This window comes from Cajanus cajan, chromosome 7 (assembly GCF_000230855.2).
Source record: "Cajanus cajan strain Asha chromosome 7, NIPB_CcT2T_4, whole genome shotgun sequence".
In the NCBI taxonomy this organism is placed as follows: Eukaryota; Viridiplantae; Streptophyta; class Magnoliopsida; order Fabales; family Fabaceae; genus Cajanus; species Cajanus cajan.
The window spans coordinates 55,217,214-55,234,510 of NC_138523.1; the positions used below are offsets into that span (position 1 = coordinate 55,217,214).

Below are 17,297 nucleotides of genomic sequence, written 5' to 3' on the forward strand. Positions count from 1 at the left end.
AAAATACCGATTTCTTTTAAAAGAAGAAAATAAGACGTTATAAGAAAGAAAACAAGGCAAAAGCAAAACCATATTTTATAACTATATAAAAATACCGATTTAAAGAAAATAAGACGTTATTGCCCAAGTGTTAATTATTTTATTGAATAACTTTTTACAAAAGTTGGAAATAAACAAATAAGTTTGCATATCTGAGTTGTGACACAAAGCTGTGACACGATTGGTAACATAATGCCAAGTTCCTCACTTGTCACCATTTCTGTACAGATGCATGTCGTCTTGGAGTCGATTATTGTCCTATAACTTGTCTGTTTCGTTTGTGGGTAAAAATGAAGGAAGAAAATATTATTTTTATGAGTTTTGTATATAATATTATTTATCCAAAAAATGCTATTAAATTAAGGAAAAAAAAATATACTGCGTTCATTTATATTTTGTTTAACATTTTTAAGAAATAAAAAGAATTATAACATGAAAAAGTAAATAATTTTATTTTAGAGAAAATAATACAATAAAATGCTTATTTTTATAGTTAATTAATTTAATTTTTAATTATAAAAAATTATACATTATTTTTAATTTAGTTCCGTTTAATCTTCTTCTACCTGGTCGAGAAAGTTTGGGAGAATTTTTTCTATTTTCAAATAGATAAATTACCAACAAAAAAAAAATTAATGCATAGCATAGCATCAACTAATTAGTGGCTAAATTATTCTTTAGCGATTATTTTAGGATAATATTTGTTTTTCTTACTTTCTTTAAGAACGTGAGATCATCAAAATAAACAGAGGAAAAACAAATAGAAATAAGTGAAATAAATGAAAAGAGGACATTGGAAAACAAAAATTAAAAATAAAACTTAATTATATGATGCTTGGAATTTTCTTATTGCATGATTTAACAAAAAAAATAGTCACGAAATAGTATGGTTCCAGTTGTTATTGTTACTTAACAAAATATGATCTCATTTAATTTAAGTGCATAATGAAAATCTAAATTCTAAAGATATATGCACACGTATTAGTACACACATGTATAAATAAAAATTTACATTCTAAAGATACCACCGTAACATACACACAAACACATGGAAAGTGTGATATTTTTTTTTAAAGAAAAGTTTAGATCCAGCAATGTATAATCTAATACAAGGAGAAAACTAATCACTATTATATTTATATATATATATATATATATAGATTTTCTAATAGGATTATGAATCATTTATTCTATCTCCAACACAAATTCATGTGAAAAATTTAGTTACACATATAAAGATGTGGAGCGACTCTTATTAAAATGTTAAAAATATAATTAGTTATTGAAAATACAAATTAAGAATCACATTAGTCAAAGAATTAATAACATGAATAATTAAAATGACAACACACCGCTTAACTTTCATTAGTCATAAAGACTTTTAATACAAGTGTTCTGGTCAAAGGGTGGTCTAGGGTTTCCTCCTAGATCAAGCCTCCGAGCCCGAGCATTCAAAAGTGTAATTTATCTCTTTAACTCTAGGATTTTAGGTCTTATACTTTCTTGTTCATGGGCCTCATGGGCTCCGTGAACGCAGGGATTCTCATAACCGTCGATATTTGGGAAATATTCGATAATTAAAGGTAAGATTTTGTCCTTGACATAGGTCCAGCATCTATATGGGGAGGTTAGGATCGAGATTTGTCCGAGATAGCGTTCCAAAGAATAGGGTCAGATTCTGACCGAGAGCTCACTACAGAGAGGCAATATCGGATTATGGCCGAATGGCCCCCTATAGATCGCTAGATTGGATTTTAACCGAGTATCTCCCTGTATGGAGGTCAGATCGGCTAATACTGAGTCCCCCCTATATAGATCGGATCGGCCTACAGCCGAGACAGTACACTTTCCTTCCAGCCCTGAGCCTATAAGTCGTAGGGGCTAAGCTAGCCATGATGTTGGGAGGTCGGATCGGCTAATACCGAGTCTCCCCCTATATAGATCGAATCGGCCTACATCCGAGACGGTACACTTACCTTCCAACCCTGAGCCTATAAGACGTAGGGACTAAGCTAGACACGATGTTGGGAGGCCAGATTAGCTAATACTGAGTCCCCCTGTATAGATCAGATCGGCCTATAACCGAAACGGTGCAACAAGAATATTGCACATATTCAATGCTTAAAATAGCTAATATATAATGATACGGTAAAGAAATTTTTTTTACACTATCATTTGATTTAAATTGACATATATGACAAATTTATTAATTTTTATAATAATTACTTTTTAAGTCATAACTATCATTATTTTGTAATTGATAGTGTAAAAACTTTGTAATAACGATGTTTAAAAATGAAAATCCTTTCTTTATTAGGAATATTTCATGAATTGAAATTGTAAACCGCAATAATGAAAGAGTCTATATATATATATATATATTTTTTTTTTTCCATTAGATGGATTAAAAAAAAATTAAATTTGAATATAACCGTATCACATATTAGAAATGCATCAGATCTACTAATGTACTTTATTTAAATGTGTTAAAATTTAATTGAATTATTTAGTGAGACGAGAGAATTCATTAAGATTGCAAGTTTTTGTGATAGTTTTAGAGTGAATTATTTGAGTGATGTTGAAGTGGAATGAAAGTAAGTGTGGAATTTAGAATAAATTAGAAAAATGTAAAGAGCATAAATAGATAGTATTTTGAAGGAGTGATGAGGAAGTTGAGAAAATAGAATGATTTGAGAAAAATAAAGAGTATAATAAATAGATATGTTGAGGTGTGAAGGAAGCAGCGCGTGGGGTTATAGCATAAGCGGTTATCGTGTGGAGCCCTCGTCTACTGGGCTTCCAAAATCGAAACGCTGACGCGGCAATCATCCGTCAGCCGTTCCTATCCAATCCACGTGGTCCACCTCATCTCCCCTCTATAAATTATCTTCCAATCCCCGCTCAAAAGCTCGCTTCGCTCTCTTCAATCTTCATCTTCCCTATGGCTTCCCCTTTTGACTCCATCATCTTCGGTGAGTTCTTCTTCTTCTTCTCCTTTGCAAATTACAATTCCCTCAAAACTCGTATATATCTTGTTTCTTGTTTTCTCCAAAAACAGACTTGGACGACACTTTGTACCCCTCCACCACCGGAATCGACAAGTGCATCAAGAAAAACATTGAACTCTTTTTGATCCACAAATGCGGATTCTCAGAATCCAAAGCCTCTACTCTCCGAGTTCAACTCTTTAAAACCTACGGAAGCACCCTCGCCGGTTTGCGAGTCAGTTACATAACACTACTCAAATTCTCATCCATAATGTCAATATTCAATAATAATAAAAACTAATTAATAACCGCGCGCTTAACTCCTTTGCAGGCACTTGGCCATGATATCACCGCAGAGGAATACCATAGGTCAGGATCACAAAATTCTAAAAACTGATTTTACAAACAAACAAGACCTAAATATAAATGTTTGGTTCTCGAATCTCCATGCAGTTTCGTGCACGGAAGCCTTCCTTACGACGTCATCAAGCCTGATGCTCAGTTACGGAACCTCCTCCGCACTATCAACCAAAGAAAAATTGTATGTTACTTTACAATGGAATTTTTCTTTTTTACCTCTCTTTCATTTCATCGTCCTAATAATGTTTTTTTTTAATTTTTAATTTTATAGATTTTTACTAATTCGGATAGGATTCACGCGCTGACCGTGCTGGATAGACTTGGTATCAAGGACTGTTTCGAGCAAATCATATGCTTCGAGACGATAAACCCGAACCTTCCGAAGGCGACCCGACCCGAGGAATTCCCCGTGCTCCTGAAACCGTCGCTGGATGCCTTCAAGATCGCACTCCACGCTGCCAACGTGGATCCTCGTCGAACGGTAAGACAGCCAACCAAGACAAGTTTACGCGGCGTCGTTTTTCGACAGCGAAAACTGAATTAGTTGTTCAATTGCGGAAAAGTCAGAGATGATCATTTTTTATTATTTATAGGAAATAATTGAGAGGCATAGTAAAGTAAGTTATATTTTATGTTATTTATTGCAGCTGTTTCTAGATGACAGCATTCGCAACGTTGCCGCTGCAAAAGAAGTGGGTCTCTACACTGTTCTGGTAATTTCCGAAACTGACCTCGTCTATGTCTAGTTATTACGTTTTTGAATCCACGAGTATACAGTAATATTTAAGCGTGTTTGTTCTGGTTGACTTGGAAATTGGAATAGGTGGGGAAAACGGTGAAAAGCGAAGGAGCAGACTACGTTGTGGAGTGTGTGAATAGCGTTCCACAAGTGATTCCGGAGATATGGGGCAACGAAATGGAAATGGACGGTGATGATGGAACGATGCGGCGTTCCAAGAGCGAATTAGAGGCTGTACTCGCCACTGCTGCGGTGGGAGCTTGAAAATTCACCCTTTGCTTGGATCTAGTGTCTTATAGGCTAAGGCCTCACGTTGTACATTCCCAACCCAACTACTTAAAATAATACTCCAATAACCAAGACAATCAAAATAAATAACATGGACCCCCTCTAAGCTCATCTTTATCTTGTCAATATTCTAAGATTTCATGTACTATTACTATTACCTTACCTCTATCAATTATGAATTATGAATCGTATAAAAAATATCCAATTGTGTCTCTCAGAGATATCAATTGGTTAACACTTAAAGTTCTCTTATTATTATTTTCATTATCTTTCTTTACACTCTACTGTCTACCGGAATATTCGACAACCGTTTCACGTCATCTGAATTAAACTATGATAGCTATCGCTTCCCAAATGTTTTTTTATACTTTTTTTTTCGTGGAGAACAAAGGCCAGTAATTAATTACCATAGGAATGTTAACTTTTGCAAAAGGTCATTTGGCTATTTCGCTAAATGCCAATATTAAAAAGACATACCATCGATTAATCGATAAAGAATTTTGCATTGGACATGACAATGTTGGAATAACTTTCCAATTATTGATATTTGATTAATGTTTTTGCAAATGCATTTCTTGTATTATTCAGCACTTCAACGGAGTTTTTCTAAATTGCAAATATAGATCTCGCTTATAATCACGTGCATTTTTAAGTTTTTACATATAGATTGAAAATAATGATAAAAATCACTTTTTTTTATACAATTTTAATAAACTAGTGCAATCTCTTAATAAGTGTGTATTACTTTTAATTTTAATGGTTGAATAATCTACAAAATGATAAATTAGAAAAAAAATATAATTAATATTATATTAAAATGTGAGATCATTAATTTATGTTAGAATTATAACTATTATGAGGAATAATAGTTAATTTTTAATTGAACAATGATATATAAATTTAATTTGAAAGGACAACATTAGCACTTTAGACAATATGATATATCATTTCATCGATACTCATGCTACATTCATATTTACAAAGAAAGACTATGATCGATTAGTAATGCCAAAAAAAAATCTCTAAATAGAAAATGAATATTGTTAATAGGTATTTATGATAATTAATGGAGTATTTTTTTATATTCACATGTTAACGATATAAGTATTATAATATCCACTAATATTTAATTATATAATTATATATTAAATTTATAAGAATGATATATTTTAACAAATAAAATTAATTTTTAAATTGAAAATTTTGATTGATAAGATTTTTTATAATATTTTAATAATTTAAATTTAAAATTTAAAATTGTTATTTTTAAAAAAATTATCAGAGTAAATAAAAATTATTATTAAAATATTTTTTAAATATTATTTATTTTTAAAAATAAATATGTAAAAATATCTACAAATATGCGTAAATACTAAACAATACATAAATACTTACTTAACATATATCTATATAAATATAAAATAAATATTTATCCGACAAGACAACTAATGGACCTACTATCATTGCCCCCGGCCCGGCCCTTACATCCCTAGATCCAATTGTGTTCTTTTTTTTTTTTTTTTTTTTTGGATAATAATGCCGAAACAGTTTTGACTTAAATCTACAGTTTTGAACTTTTGAACTGGTCCAATATTGTGAACTGTCAGCATAAATTGTCCGGTAAATAAACTAAACTTGAGAATTAGTATTAACGAAGTATATATTTTTATTATTAAACAATTTTAAATTAGTATCTAAATATCTACTAAATTTGATTTATAAACGTAATTTTAACCTAGGTTTGTTTTTAAAACCATCAACCTCATGCATGATGATGAGGTCACTCGCAAGGAAAGTCCCATTTTCACCATTTCAACTTCATAACCAACCATATTTAATCCCTGTTTTTGCATTCGCAGTTCGCTCTAGTGCAAGATTTTATTTTATTTTTGCCAAATTTCTATCATCTCCAAGTAGGAGAAAGAAAATATTTGTTTCCTTTCTCTTCTTTTTTCCCTTGTTTTCCTTCGTGACTTGCAAAATGAATTTGGGATTTTGTGTATGTGATGTTGATGCAAGTTGTTAGTTTCATGTTTGTCCGTTCTCCTAATTAAAATATATGTCGAAAATAGTTGAGAAGAAAATGAGGACATGAGCATGGGCCTAATGCTAATGGTGGAACTTTCTCTTCTATGTACTTTTCCTTCCATTTCTTTACTCTCTATTCAATGATGAAACTCACTTGCCTTCTATGTACTTCTTTTACTCTATTGGCTTCTTGTGTGATTGAATATATTTGTGTGACTTGTCTACTAGACCGTAAAGTTTCTTGCGTTCGAATTAAGAGAAGGAAAATCTGAGGTCTAAGGATTATTTTAGTTGTCCTCTCCCAACTTAATGTTGAAAAATTATTTTATAATTTAAAATTTAAATTAAATATTTAATATAATTATTTTTTTAACGTTTCAAAACGGTTATGATTAAAAATTGGGGTGCAATATAATTTGGTTTCAAATTGGTTAGCCAAAGTGTACCACGTACACTCACTATTACCGAAAAGCTAGTGTACATCCACTCACAACGTACACTTTTTGGTTACCGGAAAAATTTGCAAAACGTGGGCACATCTTTTATCTAAAAATATATTGTGCTTATATAGAGTGACCCTGGTACGTGAAACGTAGCAGAAAAAAGATACACAGCAAGTTCATATTTTCTCTCCCTCAATATTATTTATACTAAAAATCATAATTTTGGAGCGGTGTTCTTTGGTTCGGGGATCTTTCGCTGCACTCGAACGGTCTAACGAGTTGACGTATCTTGGGAGAGGAGCGTACTATAAGGCTCAAAATTACCAGTGCAGTAGGGGCGTTTTCTCTCTAAGGATAGCGCTCTGCGTGCTTCAACCCAGGCTACTCTAAACTCATTATCTAATGATTTTATCTACTCTTTGTGTTTAACTAGTTGTTACTGATTGCTCTGTTTTAATTTTATAATATTCATGTGTTGTTGATATTGATTTTATTGATAAATCTAAATATTTAATTTTTTTGTGCTCTATTAAATTTATTTTCTAACAATCTTAGAGAGAAAAATCTTTTTTTTTTTATCAATATCAACATGTCTGCAATGGACATTTTAAATTCTTTGAGTAGTAAGCCAGAAAAATTTACTGGTGAAAATTTTTTATGTTGGCAACAACAGATGAAATTTTGGCTTACAGAGTTGAATTTATTTTCTGTTATTTTAAATGGAAAATCTGAAAATTCTTCTGAATGTGCCTTGGTTGAAGCTGGTTCTTCTAGTGATAAAGATATTTTGTGTCATGGTCGTATTTTGAGTGCTCTATCTGATAATATTTATAAAATATTTTGTCATACAAAAATTGCTTTGGAGTTATGGGACGCTCTTGAACTAAAATATGGTTCTGCTGAAAAGGGTTTAAGAAAATACTCTTGTGAAAGAATGATTTATTTTCAAATGGAAGATGGAAAACCTTTCTCTGACCAAGTTCATGAATTTGAAAATATTATTTATGATATGAAAATGAAAAAAATTACTTTGCCTGACATAATGCTTGTTAGCTTATTAATTTCTAAATTGCCTCCTTCTTGGTCTGAATTTGCAAGAAGCCTTAAATATAAACCCTATCATTTCACTTTATCTGATTTATTGGTTACCTTGCGAATTGAAGATAAACATCGTATTTCACAAAAGGTTTCTAATAAAACCCCTTTTCAGGCTAAGGCTCATTTAGTGGAAAACGCTAATAAGCCTAAACAAAAAATTTTCAAAAAATCTGGTTTTTCCAATAATAATAAATTTGGTCAGAGCTCTCATTTCTCTAAAAATAAAAACAAAGCTTTTAATAACAACTACAAACCAAAGAGTAAAATTCAAGAAAATGAGTCCTTTTGCTTTGTTTGTAGAAGAAACAATCATTTTGCTAAAGATTGTTTTCATCGTCGTCGTCAACCAAAAGACATTACATCTGATCCCAAATCTTCGTCTCAGCCTCAAGCTAATGTTATTACCGCTAATGCTAGCTCGGATTCCCCATCTAACAGGTATCATGTCACTAGCCCAGAGTTAAATTTTATTTATAACTCAAATGATTGGTGGATTGACTCTGGAGCTAATGTTCATGTGTGTGCTGATAAAAAATTATTTTCTTCATATCAGGAATGTGGCACACGTACTGTAAGCATGGGGAATGGGAGCCTAGCGCGCGTCATTGGTCTAGGCCGAGTAGAATTAGAATTATCTTCTGGAAATTGTCTTGTTTTAGATGAAGTTTTTCATGTTTATGAAATTAGAAAAAAATTGATTAGTGCTGCTTTGTTAGTTCAACAAGGTTTTAAAGTTGTTTTTGAATCCAATAAAGTTGTAATTTCTCGACATGGTTCTTTTGTTGGAAAATTATATATTTGTGATGGTTTATTTAAACTTAGTATCATGTCTTCCTTTATTAATAAAAATTCTAGCATTTCTTCATCTTCTATTTCAAATGTTGAATGTTGTGATATTTGGCATGGTAGACTTGGACATGTTAACTTGAATTCTATTAAAAGAATGATGACACTTGATCTTACTCCTAAATCTTTTAATGAATTGAAACAAAAATGTGAAGTTTGTGTTCAAGCCAAACAACCTAGAAAATCTTTTCAAAATTCTGTCCAAAAGGAAACTTGTGTGCTTGAACTCATTCATAGTGATATATGTGATAGTAATGGTGTTATTACTCGTGGTGGAAAAAAATACTTTATTACCTTCATTGATGACTTCTCCAAATATTGCTATGTATACTTGATTATTCATAAAAGTGAGTTATTTGAAAAATTCAAGGTTTATAAAGCAGAAGTTGAAAATCAATTAGAAAGGAATATTAAAATTCTTCGTTCTGATAGAGGAGGGGAATAATCTTCTAATGAAATGGGTGAATTTTTTGAAACACATGGCATAATTCATGAAGTCACTCCTCCCTATGCTCCTCAATCTAATGGAATTGCTGAAAGAAAAAATCGTACTTTATTAGACATGATTAACGCTATGCTTATAAGTTCTGGTTTGCCTGATAATTTGTGGGGGGGAAGCTTTGTTTACTGCATGTCACATTTTGAATAGAATTCCTTATAAAAATTCCGATAAAACCCCTTATGAACTTTGGAAAAATAGAAAACCAAATTTGAAATATCTCAAAGTGTGGGGGTGTCTTGCAAAGGTGAATATTCCTATTAATAAGAAAAGAAAAATTGGTCCCAAGACAATTGATTGTGTTTTTCTAGGATACTCTTTACATAGTACTACTTATAGATTTTTAGTTATTAATTCTGAAGTTTCTGAAATTTCTAATAATATAATAATTGAATCTAGAGATGCTGTTTTCTTTGAAAATATTTTTCCTTTGAGGAATAAATTGTCTAAACCTGTTTATGATACTTCTAGCTTTGTTTTACCTTCTAGTAGTACTGTTAACAAGGATTTTGAACCTAGAATTAGTAAAAGAATTAGAAAAGCTAAAGATTTTGGTCCTGAATTTTATTCTTTTTTACTTGAAGATGATCCTAAAACTTATAGTGAAGCTATGAGATCTGTTGATGCACCTTTTTGGAAAGAAGCTATTAATGATGAAATAGATTCTCTTAAAATCAATAAAACTTGGTTTTTGACTGACCTTCCTCCTGGTTGCAAGAGTATAGGTTGTAAATGGGTTTTTCGGAAAAAATTGAGAACAGATGGCTCCATAGATAAGTTTAAGGCAAGACTTGTTGTTATTGGTTATAAACAAGTAGAAGGTGTAGATTTCTTTGATACATACTCTCCTGTTTCTAAAGTTACTACTATTAGAGTTTTAATTGCACTTGCTTGTGTTTTTAATTTGGAAATTCATCAAATGGATGTAAAAACTGCCTTCTTAAATGGTGACTTGGAAGAAGAAATTTACATGAATCAACCTGAAGGTTTTATAGAACCTGGAATGGAAAATAAAGTTTGCAAGCTTGTTAAATCCTTGTATGGTTTAAAACAGGCTCCCAAACAATGGCATGATAAATTTGATCAAGTTGTTTCTTCATATGAATTTCAGTTTAATAATAGTGATAAATGTGTTTATGTGAAACAATTTGATGATAATTCATGTGTTATTTTATGTCTCTATGTGGATGATATTTTAATCTTTGGAAGTAATCTACATGTTATAAATGATGTGAAGTCTTTCTTGTCTAGTAATTTTGAAATGAAGGATCTTGGTCTTGTTGATGTTATTTTAGGTATTAAGTTGATTAAGAATCAAAATGGTATTGTTTTGACACAATCACACTATATTGAAAAAATATTTAAAAAGTTTAATTATTTTGATGTGAAACCAGTTTCTACCCCTTTTGATCCTAGTATTAAATTGAAGAAAAATATTGGTGAAAGTGTCTCTCCTCTTAAATATTCTCAAATTATTGGTTCATTGCTGCATTTGTCTAATTTCTCAAGACCGGACATTGCATATGTTGTTGGTAGGTTAGGAAGATATACTCATAATCCTGATCATTCACATTGGCTTGCTCTAGAAAGGTTATTTAGATATCTCAAAGGAACTGTTAGTTATGGCATTCACTATGCATGTTATCCTGCTGTTATTGAAGGTTTTTGTGATGCAAATTGGATTTCTGACTATGATGAAACTAAATCTACTAGTGGTTATGTCTTTACTTTAGCTGGAGGTGCAGTAGCTTGGAAATCTGCAAAACAAACTATTATTTCTCGTTCTACTATGGAAGCTGAAATAATTGCCTTAGATACTGCTAGTAGTGAGGCTGAATTTCTTAAAAATTTATTATATGACTTGCCATTCTTAAATAAACCTATACCTCCAATCTCAATGCATTGTGATAGTCAAGTAGCCATTGCTAAAGTTACTAGCAAAAACTTTAATGAAAAAAGAAGGCACTTGAGAATAAGACACAAATCTATTTAGAAATCTGATATCTCACGGTGTTATTTCTGTTGATTTTATCAAGTCTGAAAATAATCTTGCGGATCCGCTCACAAAAGGGTTGACGCGTCAACAAGTACTTGAATCGTCGAGGGGAATGGGACTAAAGTCCATCAATTAGTTGCAACAATGAACACCCGTCTCCACATAAATGGCGATCCCATAAATGGAGTTCAATGGGTAATAACGAAATTGTTTGTTAACTAAGTACATCATTATAAATTGCAAAATTATTGCATGTTCCATTCCTATGGCGAGGTGTACTCTAAAGTAAACTGTGACAGTAATAAGGTTGAGGTATTCAAATATTTATATTTATTGTGTTAAAATTAAAAATACCTCTTAATGAACCCAATGACAATTGTTGTAGGGGTGGGTGTCACATACCACCCTTGGAAGGGTTCACCTAGTGAGTGTGGTGGTGGGGCCGCTACTGTGAGATATGGACAATCTCTAAGTGACACTCACGAAACAAGATACATGCGCAAGACCGTAATGCGCTCTACTGATTAGAACTCAAATGAACACCTTTATTATACGTGTTATGTTCTAAAGTTTGGTTAAAGGGATATATGGCTCAAGACAATTATGTCTCCATATTCTCTCAAATGGAAGTTCATATACACTAGGTATAAGGCTCAAACCCGGAAGGTTCCTTGTACTGAAAATATAATATATTATGCTCCATTAAAATATTTAAGTTTATATATATATATATATCATTCTTTTTTTCTATATTTAAATTTTAAATTAGTGGGGGATTGTTGAAAAATTATTTTATAATTTAAAATTTAAATTAAATATTTAATATAATTATTTTTTTAACGTTTCAAAACGGTTATGGTACAGTTTCTTTTTCTCTTCAAGACCACGTATGCTTTTGGTTTCAAATTGGTTAGCCAAAGTGTACCACGTACACTCACTGTTACCGAAAAGCTAGTGCACATCCACTCACAACGTACACTTTTTGGTTACCGGAAAAATTTGCAAAACGTGGGCACATCTTTTATCTAAAAATATATTGTGCTTATATAGAGTGACCCTGGTACGTGAAACGTAGCAGAAAAAAGATACACAGCAAGTTCATATTTTCTCTCCCTCAATATTATTTATACTAAAAATCATAATTTTGGAGCGGTGTTCTTTGGTTCGAGAATCTTTCGCTGCACTCGAACGATCTAACGAGTTGACGTATCTTGGAAGAGGAGCGCACTATAAGGCTCAAAATTACCAGTGCAGTGGGGGTGTTTTCTCTCTAAGGATCTCTAAGGATAGCGCTCTGCGTGCTTCAACCCAGGCTACTCTAAACTCATTATCTAATGATTTCATCTACTCTTTGTGTTTAACTAGTTGTTACTGATTGCTCTGTTTTAATTTTATAATATTCATGTGTTGTTGATATTGATTTTATTGATAAATCTAAATATTTAATTTTCTTGTGCTCTATTAAATTTATTTTCTAACACTTAAAAGAATTCAAAGTTCTTAAAAATGAAGCTATGTAGGTCAACTTTCATTATTTTCTATACTTTATGTGTTAATAATATTGCTTGATCACTTCCATATATGGCACATTCCCTTGGAAGCAACCATAGGTGTAACTTAGTTAAGACGTTCTAAACTGGAATTTGAGTTCAATTTCTGTGTGAATGTATTTATTAGATTATTAACAATATAAGTAACAATGTCACACCAATTGGTTGAAAAATTATTTCTTCAATTACAAGTACTGTAATTAAATTTAAACATCACTAAAACCATTTAATTATACAAATTATACTTATTGAATAAAATTTAAATTTATAATATTATTAATTAAAATTAACTGATTTGATTACTTTTATTCATGTTGGTGAGTTAAATATTTGTTTTTATCATATAAAAGAGTGGAAATATTTTTTAACCATTGTAATTACTCTCTTCACTCACAACTTTCTATGTTTTAGATTTTCTCTCTCTCTCTGTTTTTTTTTTATAATGTTTTACATATTTTAATATTAATTAACTTTTTTCACATATATCCCTATTTAAAAAATGTCATTCATATTTCATAATTGTTATCGTTAAAAATATTAAATAAAAGTATTTTGTACTTAACCTACTGTGGCAACTGAGATCGCGACGGACGATAAAAAATATAAATTGAAAAATAGGGAGTTGTCACCAATGTTATTTTTTACAGAAAAAACATTGGAAAAAAACATAAAATAGAAAATGGTCTACGAAAATTAGATTTTTGGGTTCGGAAGTCGATTACGTGTAAGTAAGGTATTAACACCTTACAACGTTCGTCTTAAGACGATTACCTTTAATTAATTAAGCAAATTTATTATAACTTTTAAAATATTTACCTCAAATATTTATATTAAAAATTATGATAATATATTTTATATTAATTATATTTTAAACTTCAATAAGAGGGACTTTAAGATAACAAATTGTCACAATTTGCACCTTAAGCCCAAGAATTAAGGGAATGTCACATTCCAATAAATCCTTTTTTTTTTAAACAAAAGAATTAAAATTACATGAACATCTAACACATTTATATTAGGAAACAACTTAATCAAGTAAAATCAATTAAGCTAATTTTGTTAAGCAATAAATAAATGCTATACTCTAAGGAAATGCCTCATAATCTTATCACTATTATTATTAATTATTAAATAAAATTAACTAAATTAATTTGTTAAAACAATAAAAATTATCACCTAAGATTAAGGAAATGCCCCGTTTAACTAATCTTGTTTTGTCTTTTTTTTTTTTTAGGAAAGATAAATATTATTAATACTGATATAATAATAATAATTACTATTACCAATACCTTTCTTATTCATGTCTGTTGTGAAACAATTTTAGCAAAAAGAGGATAAGGAATTTAATTAGATAAGTTTAGGGCGGATGATAAACACACCTCCACTCTCGTATAAACACACTTCTATTAATACAGTTTAATACCGTTTAACACTTCCTTGCAATCCCAAATACCTAGCTGAAATATGATCACCCGGTACGTTGTTATATCAAACCCTTCCTTCTCGGATTTTATGTCAGTAAATAGGGTCTGGGCTTTTCAATTGTAGCTGTTGCTGCATTTAAACTAGGCAGCTGCATTTAAATTAGGCAAGTATATTTTTTTAGTTTTTTAAATTTAAAATTAGTCTTTTTTATCGCCAATAATTTAAAAAAAAAACCCTTATTTTAATCTTTATTATCAAACTTTGTTAGAAAATTTATGTTCACATAAAATCTATTTATTAGAATGGAAAATAAATTTATTTTAAATTTAAGAAATTAAAATCATATTTAATTTTTTAAATTATGAATCCACTACAAGATTGGGGCAACTGAAAATTTTAGAACTACCTATTAGGCTTTTATTGAAAAGATGGGTATTTGTGGTGGGTGTTTTCTCTTGAACACAGGATATAATGGAGAGCGGAGAGTTTGAGTGGAGAAAATATGAAATTGGATTTGTTTGTTTAGTAAGAAAACTCGGGAAAAGCTGTGAATTAGGTATGCATAAAAATGTTAGGCTACAGATGTAAAATCGTTGTGGAACCTGCAATGGTATTAGTAGGATGCAATTCATTCAGAATTAGTGAATTATTGATGAAAAAATTCTCAGTTGATCAGCGATTTGTGAGTCTTAGGCAAGCAAGGTTTGATGAATATATGAGGAAATAAAGATGGTGTAGACAGAATAATGATATAATAGGAGAAAGAAGAGTGTAAACAGAAGGGTTACAGAGTTGAGCATTTGTGACATAAAATGGAGAATAGGTAGATGAGAAACGGGATGTAATGATAGAGTTGTGATTAGAGTTGCTCACAAATCATAGGGTTGCTTGCCAGTGAACTTGACCTCAATAGGGTTAACATTCTTACCAATGGACCTGAAGTTTTGACCAACCCCTTGGCGACCAGGGTTGACCTTCTCAGGGTAGACACCATCCTTGGGGTGCAAGTATTGGACTTCTCCGTTGGGGAAGACCCTGTAGAACTGGTACTTGATCTTGTACTTGGACCTGAGCCTGGTTCCAAGAGCCAAGCACTGCTCCTTCCTCGCCAACTTGAGGAGGTTAGGGCCCTCCCTCATGATGGCAGCTCCCCCAGTGGGCATTTCGAAGATCTGTTCCTTCGGAGACTCCCATGTGATCACATAGAACTCCTCCACCTGGGCCTTCCGCAAAAGCCCACCAGTGCTGCCGCCGAAGATCGGGGACGGGGTGTTTGGGTCCAGCTCTGGGGGGGTGAACCCCACTGGAGCCTCTTTTGTTGGGGCCTCTGTCACCTCATCGGAAGCTGCTGCTCTCATTGTTTTCTTCAACTTGAGGGGCCTGCAGGAGAAGCTGGGGGGCTGTTTCCATGGCACGGAGGCGCGGTCGCTGGGCTTCAGGCCTGAGAGGGGTGGGCTCAAGAGGGAGGCTTGGGTTGCCATGGCCATGGAATATGCTATGCTACAAGGTTCAGAAGTGTCACAGATCAATAAGAAACAAAAGGAAAGAGAGTAAAGTAGGATGTGGGAGATGTGTGTTTGTGGATGTGGATATGGATAAGGTGATATGCCTTGGACCAATTATAATCTAACATTTTGATTCATTCTCCTACCCACACCTCTTATTCATCTATTCGCTATACCTACAACAATTCCAATGGATTTTCAATTATTTCCTCTTCAAAAATAAATTGTTTCTCAATTATATTTATATTGCATCATATAACTTGTCACATTTACATCTCGTTTCTATCTTTTTCTCTCTTGATCATGGATGTCAGAGATTTTTTTTTAAAAAAAGTCAGGCATCAAAATATATCTCTTTTTATATATACAACCCAAAAGAGAAAAAGATATATTTTAGGCACAGGAAATTAAACAAAAACTGATATAAAATGTATGGACTAAAATTTATTAACCTAAAAAATAATTAGGCATTATACCTTAAAAAAATACTAAAATGCTGTTGATCCGAATTTAATTAGAATAGATTCCTTCAATATTTAATGTTTATAGTGAATTAGATTTTCTGATAAAATTAATTATTATTAAAATTGATAAATATTTTATACTTATAATATGATTGATGAAAAAAAAAAAGGTTTCCCAAAAGATATAGTTTAGAACATGATTTTTTTTTACCAACCTTGTACTTTGCATGATAACATGCAAATATGATAGGTGTTCGAGTAAACTGGGTTTGAATTTGTTATAGTTGATCAATTAGTTTTATAATAAGTGTCATTCAAGGTTTTTCTTACATGTGCTTATAATTTTTATTCTCTCAAAATGACTGTAATTTTAGTATTTAAAGAAAAAAGAAAGTCATAAAATAATTGATGTTATCTGTTGTCAATGTAATTTTTTTTCCTAATTTATCCTCTCAAATTCTTCAACCATTATAATTAAAAATGATTATCTTAAATTGTAATTTTTTTAGAACAAAAAGAGTAATAAATAAAATAAAGAGACTAATAATTTCACAAAATTAATCTTATCATTAATCTTGTTTACTAAAAATATTTAATACAACAACTTTCTAAAATATATTATTAAGGATATTAATGAAAAAATAATTAATATTATATTAAAAACTAACAAAAACAATTATTTTATTGCTTATTTTTTTCTTTCTACACAATACTTATTTTTTTCTTCTTACGCAATATTTATTAAGAGATACAGATAATATTAAAAATAAAAAATTTATTTTCTGAATTTCAAGAATGTTAAAATTTCAATAATCATACTGGATATCATTAATCAATGAAGAGCAACTCCTCATTTTTGAAAGTGAGGGCCTGCCTCATGACCATCACGTGGACCTATGCTTATTGAAGCCCTATGACTATCCATCTCAGTGAAATTTTCCTTATTTGCTGATACTAATGCTAAATCAGCTAATTTAAAGAATCTTGCTTATTGCACAAATCTTTCTTTTCATTCTGTTTGTTCTTATGT

General features: G+C 31.2%; 2 protein-coding genes across 2 annotated transcripts; one reads left to right on the forward strand and one right to left on the reverse strand.

The window, feature by feature from the left end:
• The first annotated feature begins 2,852 nt into the window (after window positions 1-2,852).
• LOC109818421 (Haloacid dehalogenase-like hydrolase (HAD) superfamily protein) lies at window positions 2,853-4,656 on the forward strand. The gene is made up of 7 exons (XM_083060149.1): window positions 2,853-3,011; window positions 3,098-3,261; window positions 3,358-3,395; window positions 3,480-3,567; window positions 3,658-3,867; window positions 4,034-4,099; window positions 4,210-4,656. Exons 1-7 carry the CDS (start codon window positions 2,981-2,983, stop codon window positions 4,387-4,389), a joined length of 777 nt encoding a protein of 258 aa, XP_082916275.1. The 5' UTR covers window positions 2,853-2,980; the 3' UTR covers window positions 4,390-4,656.
• A 10,377-nt stretch (window positions 4,657-15,033) lies between these two features.
• LOC109789014 (photosystem I reaction center subunit II, chloroplastic) lies at window positions 15,034-15,882 on the reverse strand. Its single transcript, XM_020347877.3, has one exon. It carries the CDS (start codon window positions 15,783-15,785, stop codon window positions 15,168-15,170), a length of 618 nt encoding a protein of 205 aa, XP_020203466.1. The 5' UTR covers window positions 15,786-15,882; the 3' UTR covers window positions 15,034-15,167.
• Between the last annotated feature and the right edge of the window lie 1,415 nt (window positions 15,883-17,297).

What these genes read in the sequence shown, in the direction of transcription:
- LOC109818421 (XM_083060149.1), top strand. Translation starts at nt 2,981, where the DNA reads ATGGCTTCCCCTTTTGACTCCATCATCTTCG. An exon ending in GCACCCTCGCCGGTTTGCGA is followed by an intron (nt 3,262 to 3,357) that starts GTCAGTTACATA and finishes ACTCCTTTGCAG; the next exon opens with GCACTTGGCCATGATATCAC. An exon ending in CTATCAACCAAAGAAAAATT is followed by an intron (nt 3,568 to 3,657) that starts GTATGTTACTTT and finishes TTAATTTTATAG; the next exon opens with ATTTTTACTAATTCGGATAG.
- LOC109789014 (XM_020347877.3), bottom strand. Translation starts at nt 15,785, where the DNA reads ATGGCCATGGCAACCCAAGCCTCCCTCTTGAGCCCACCCCTCTCAGGC.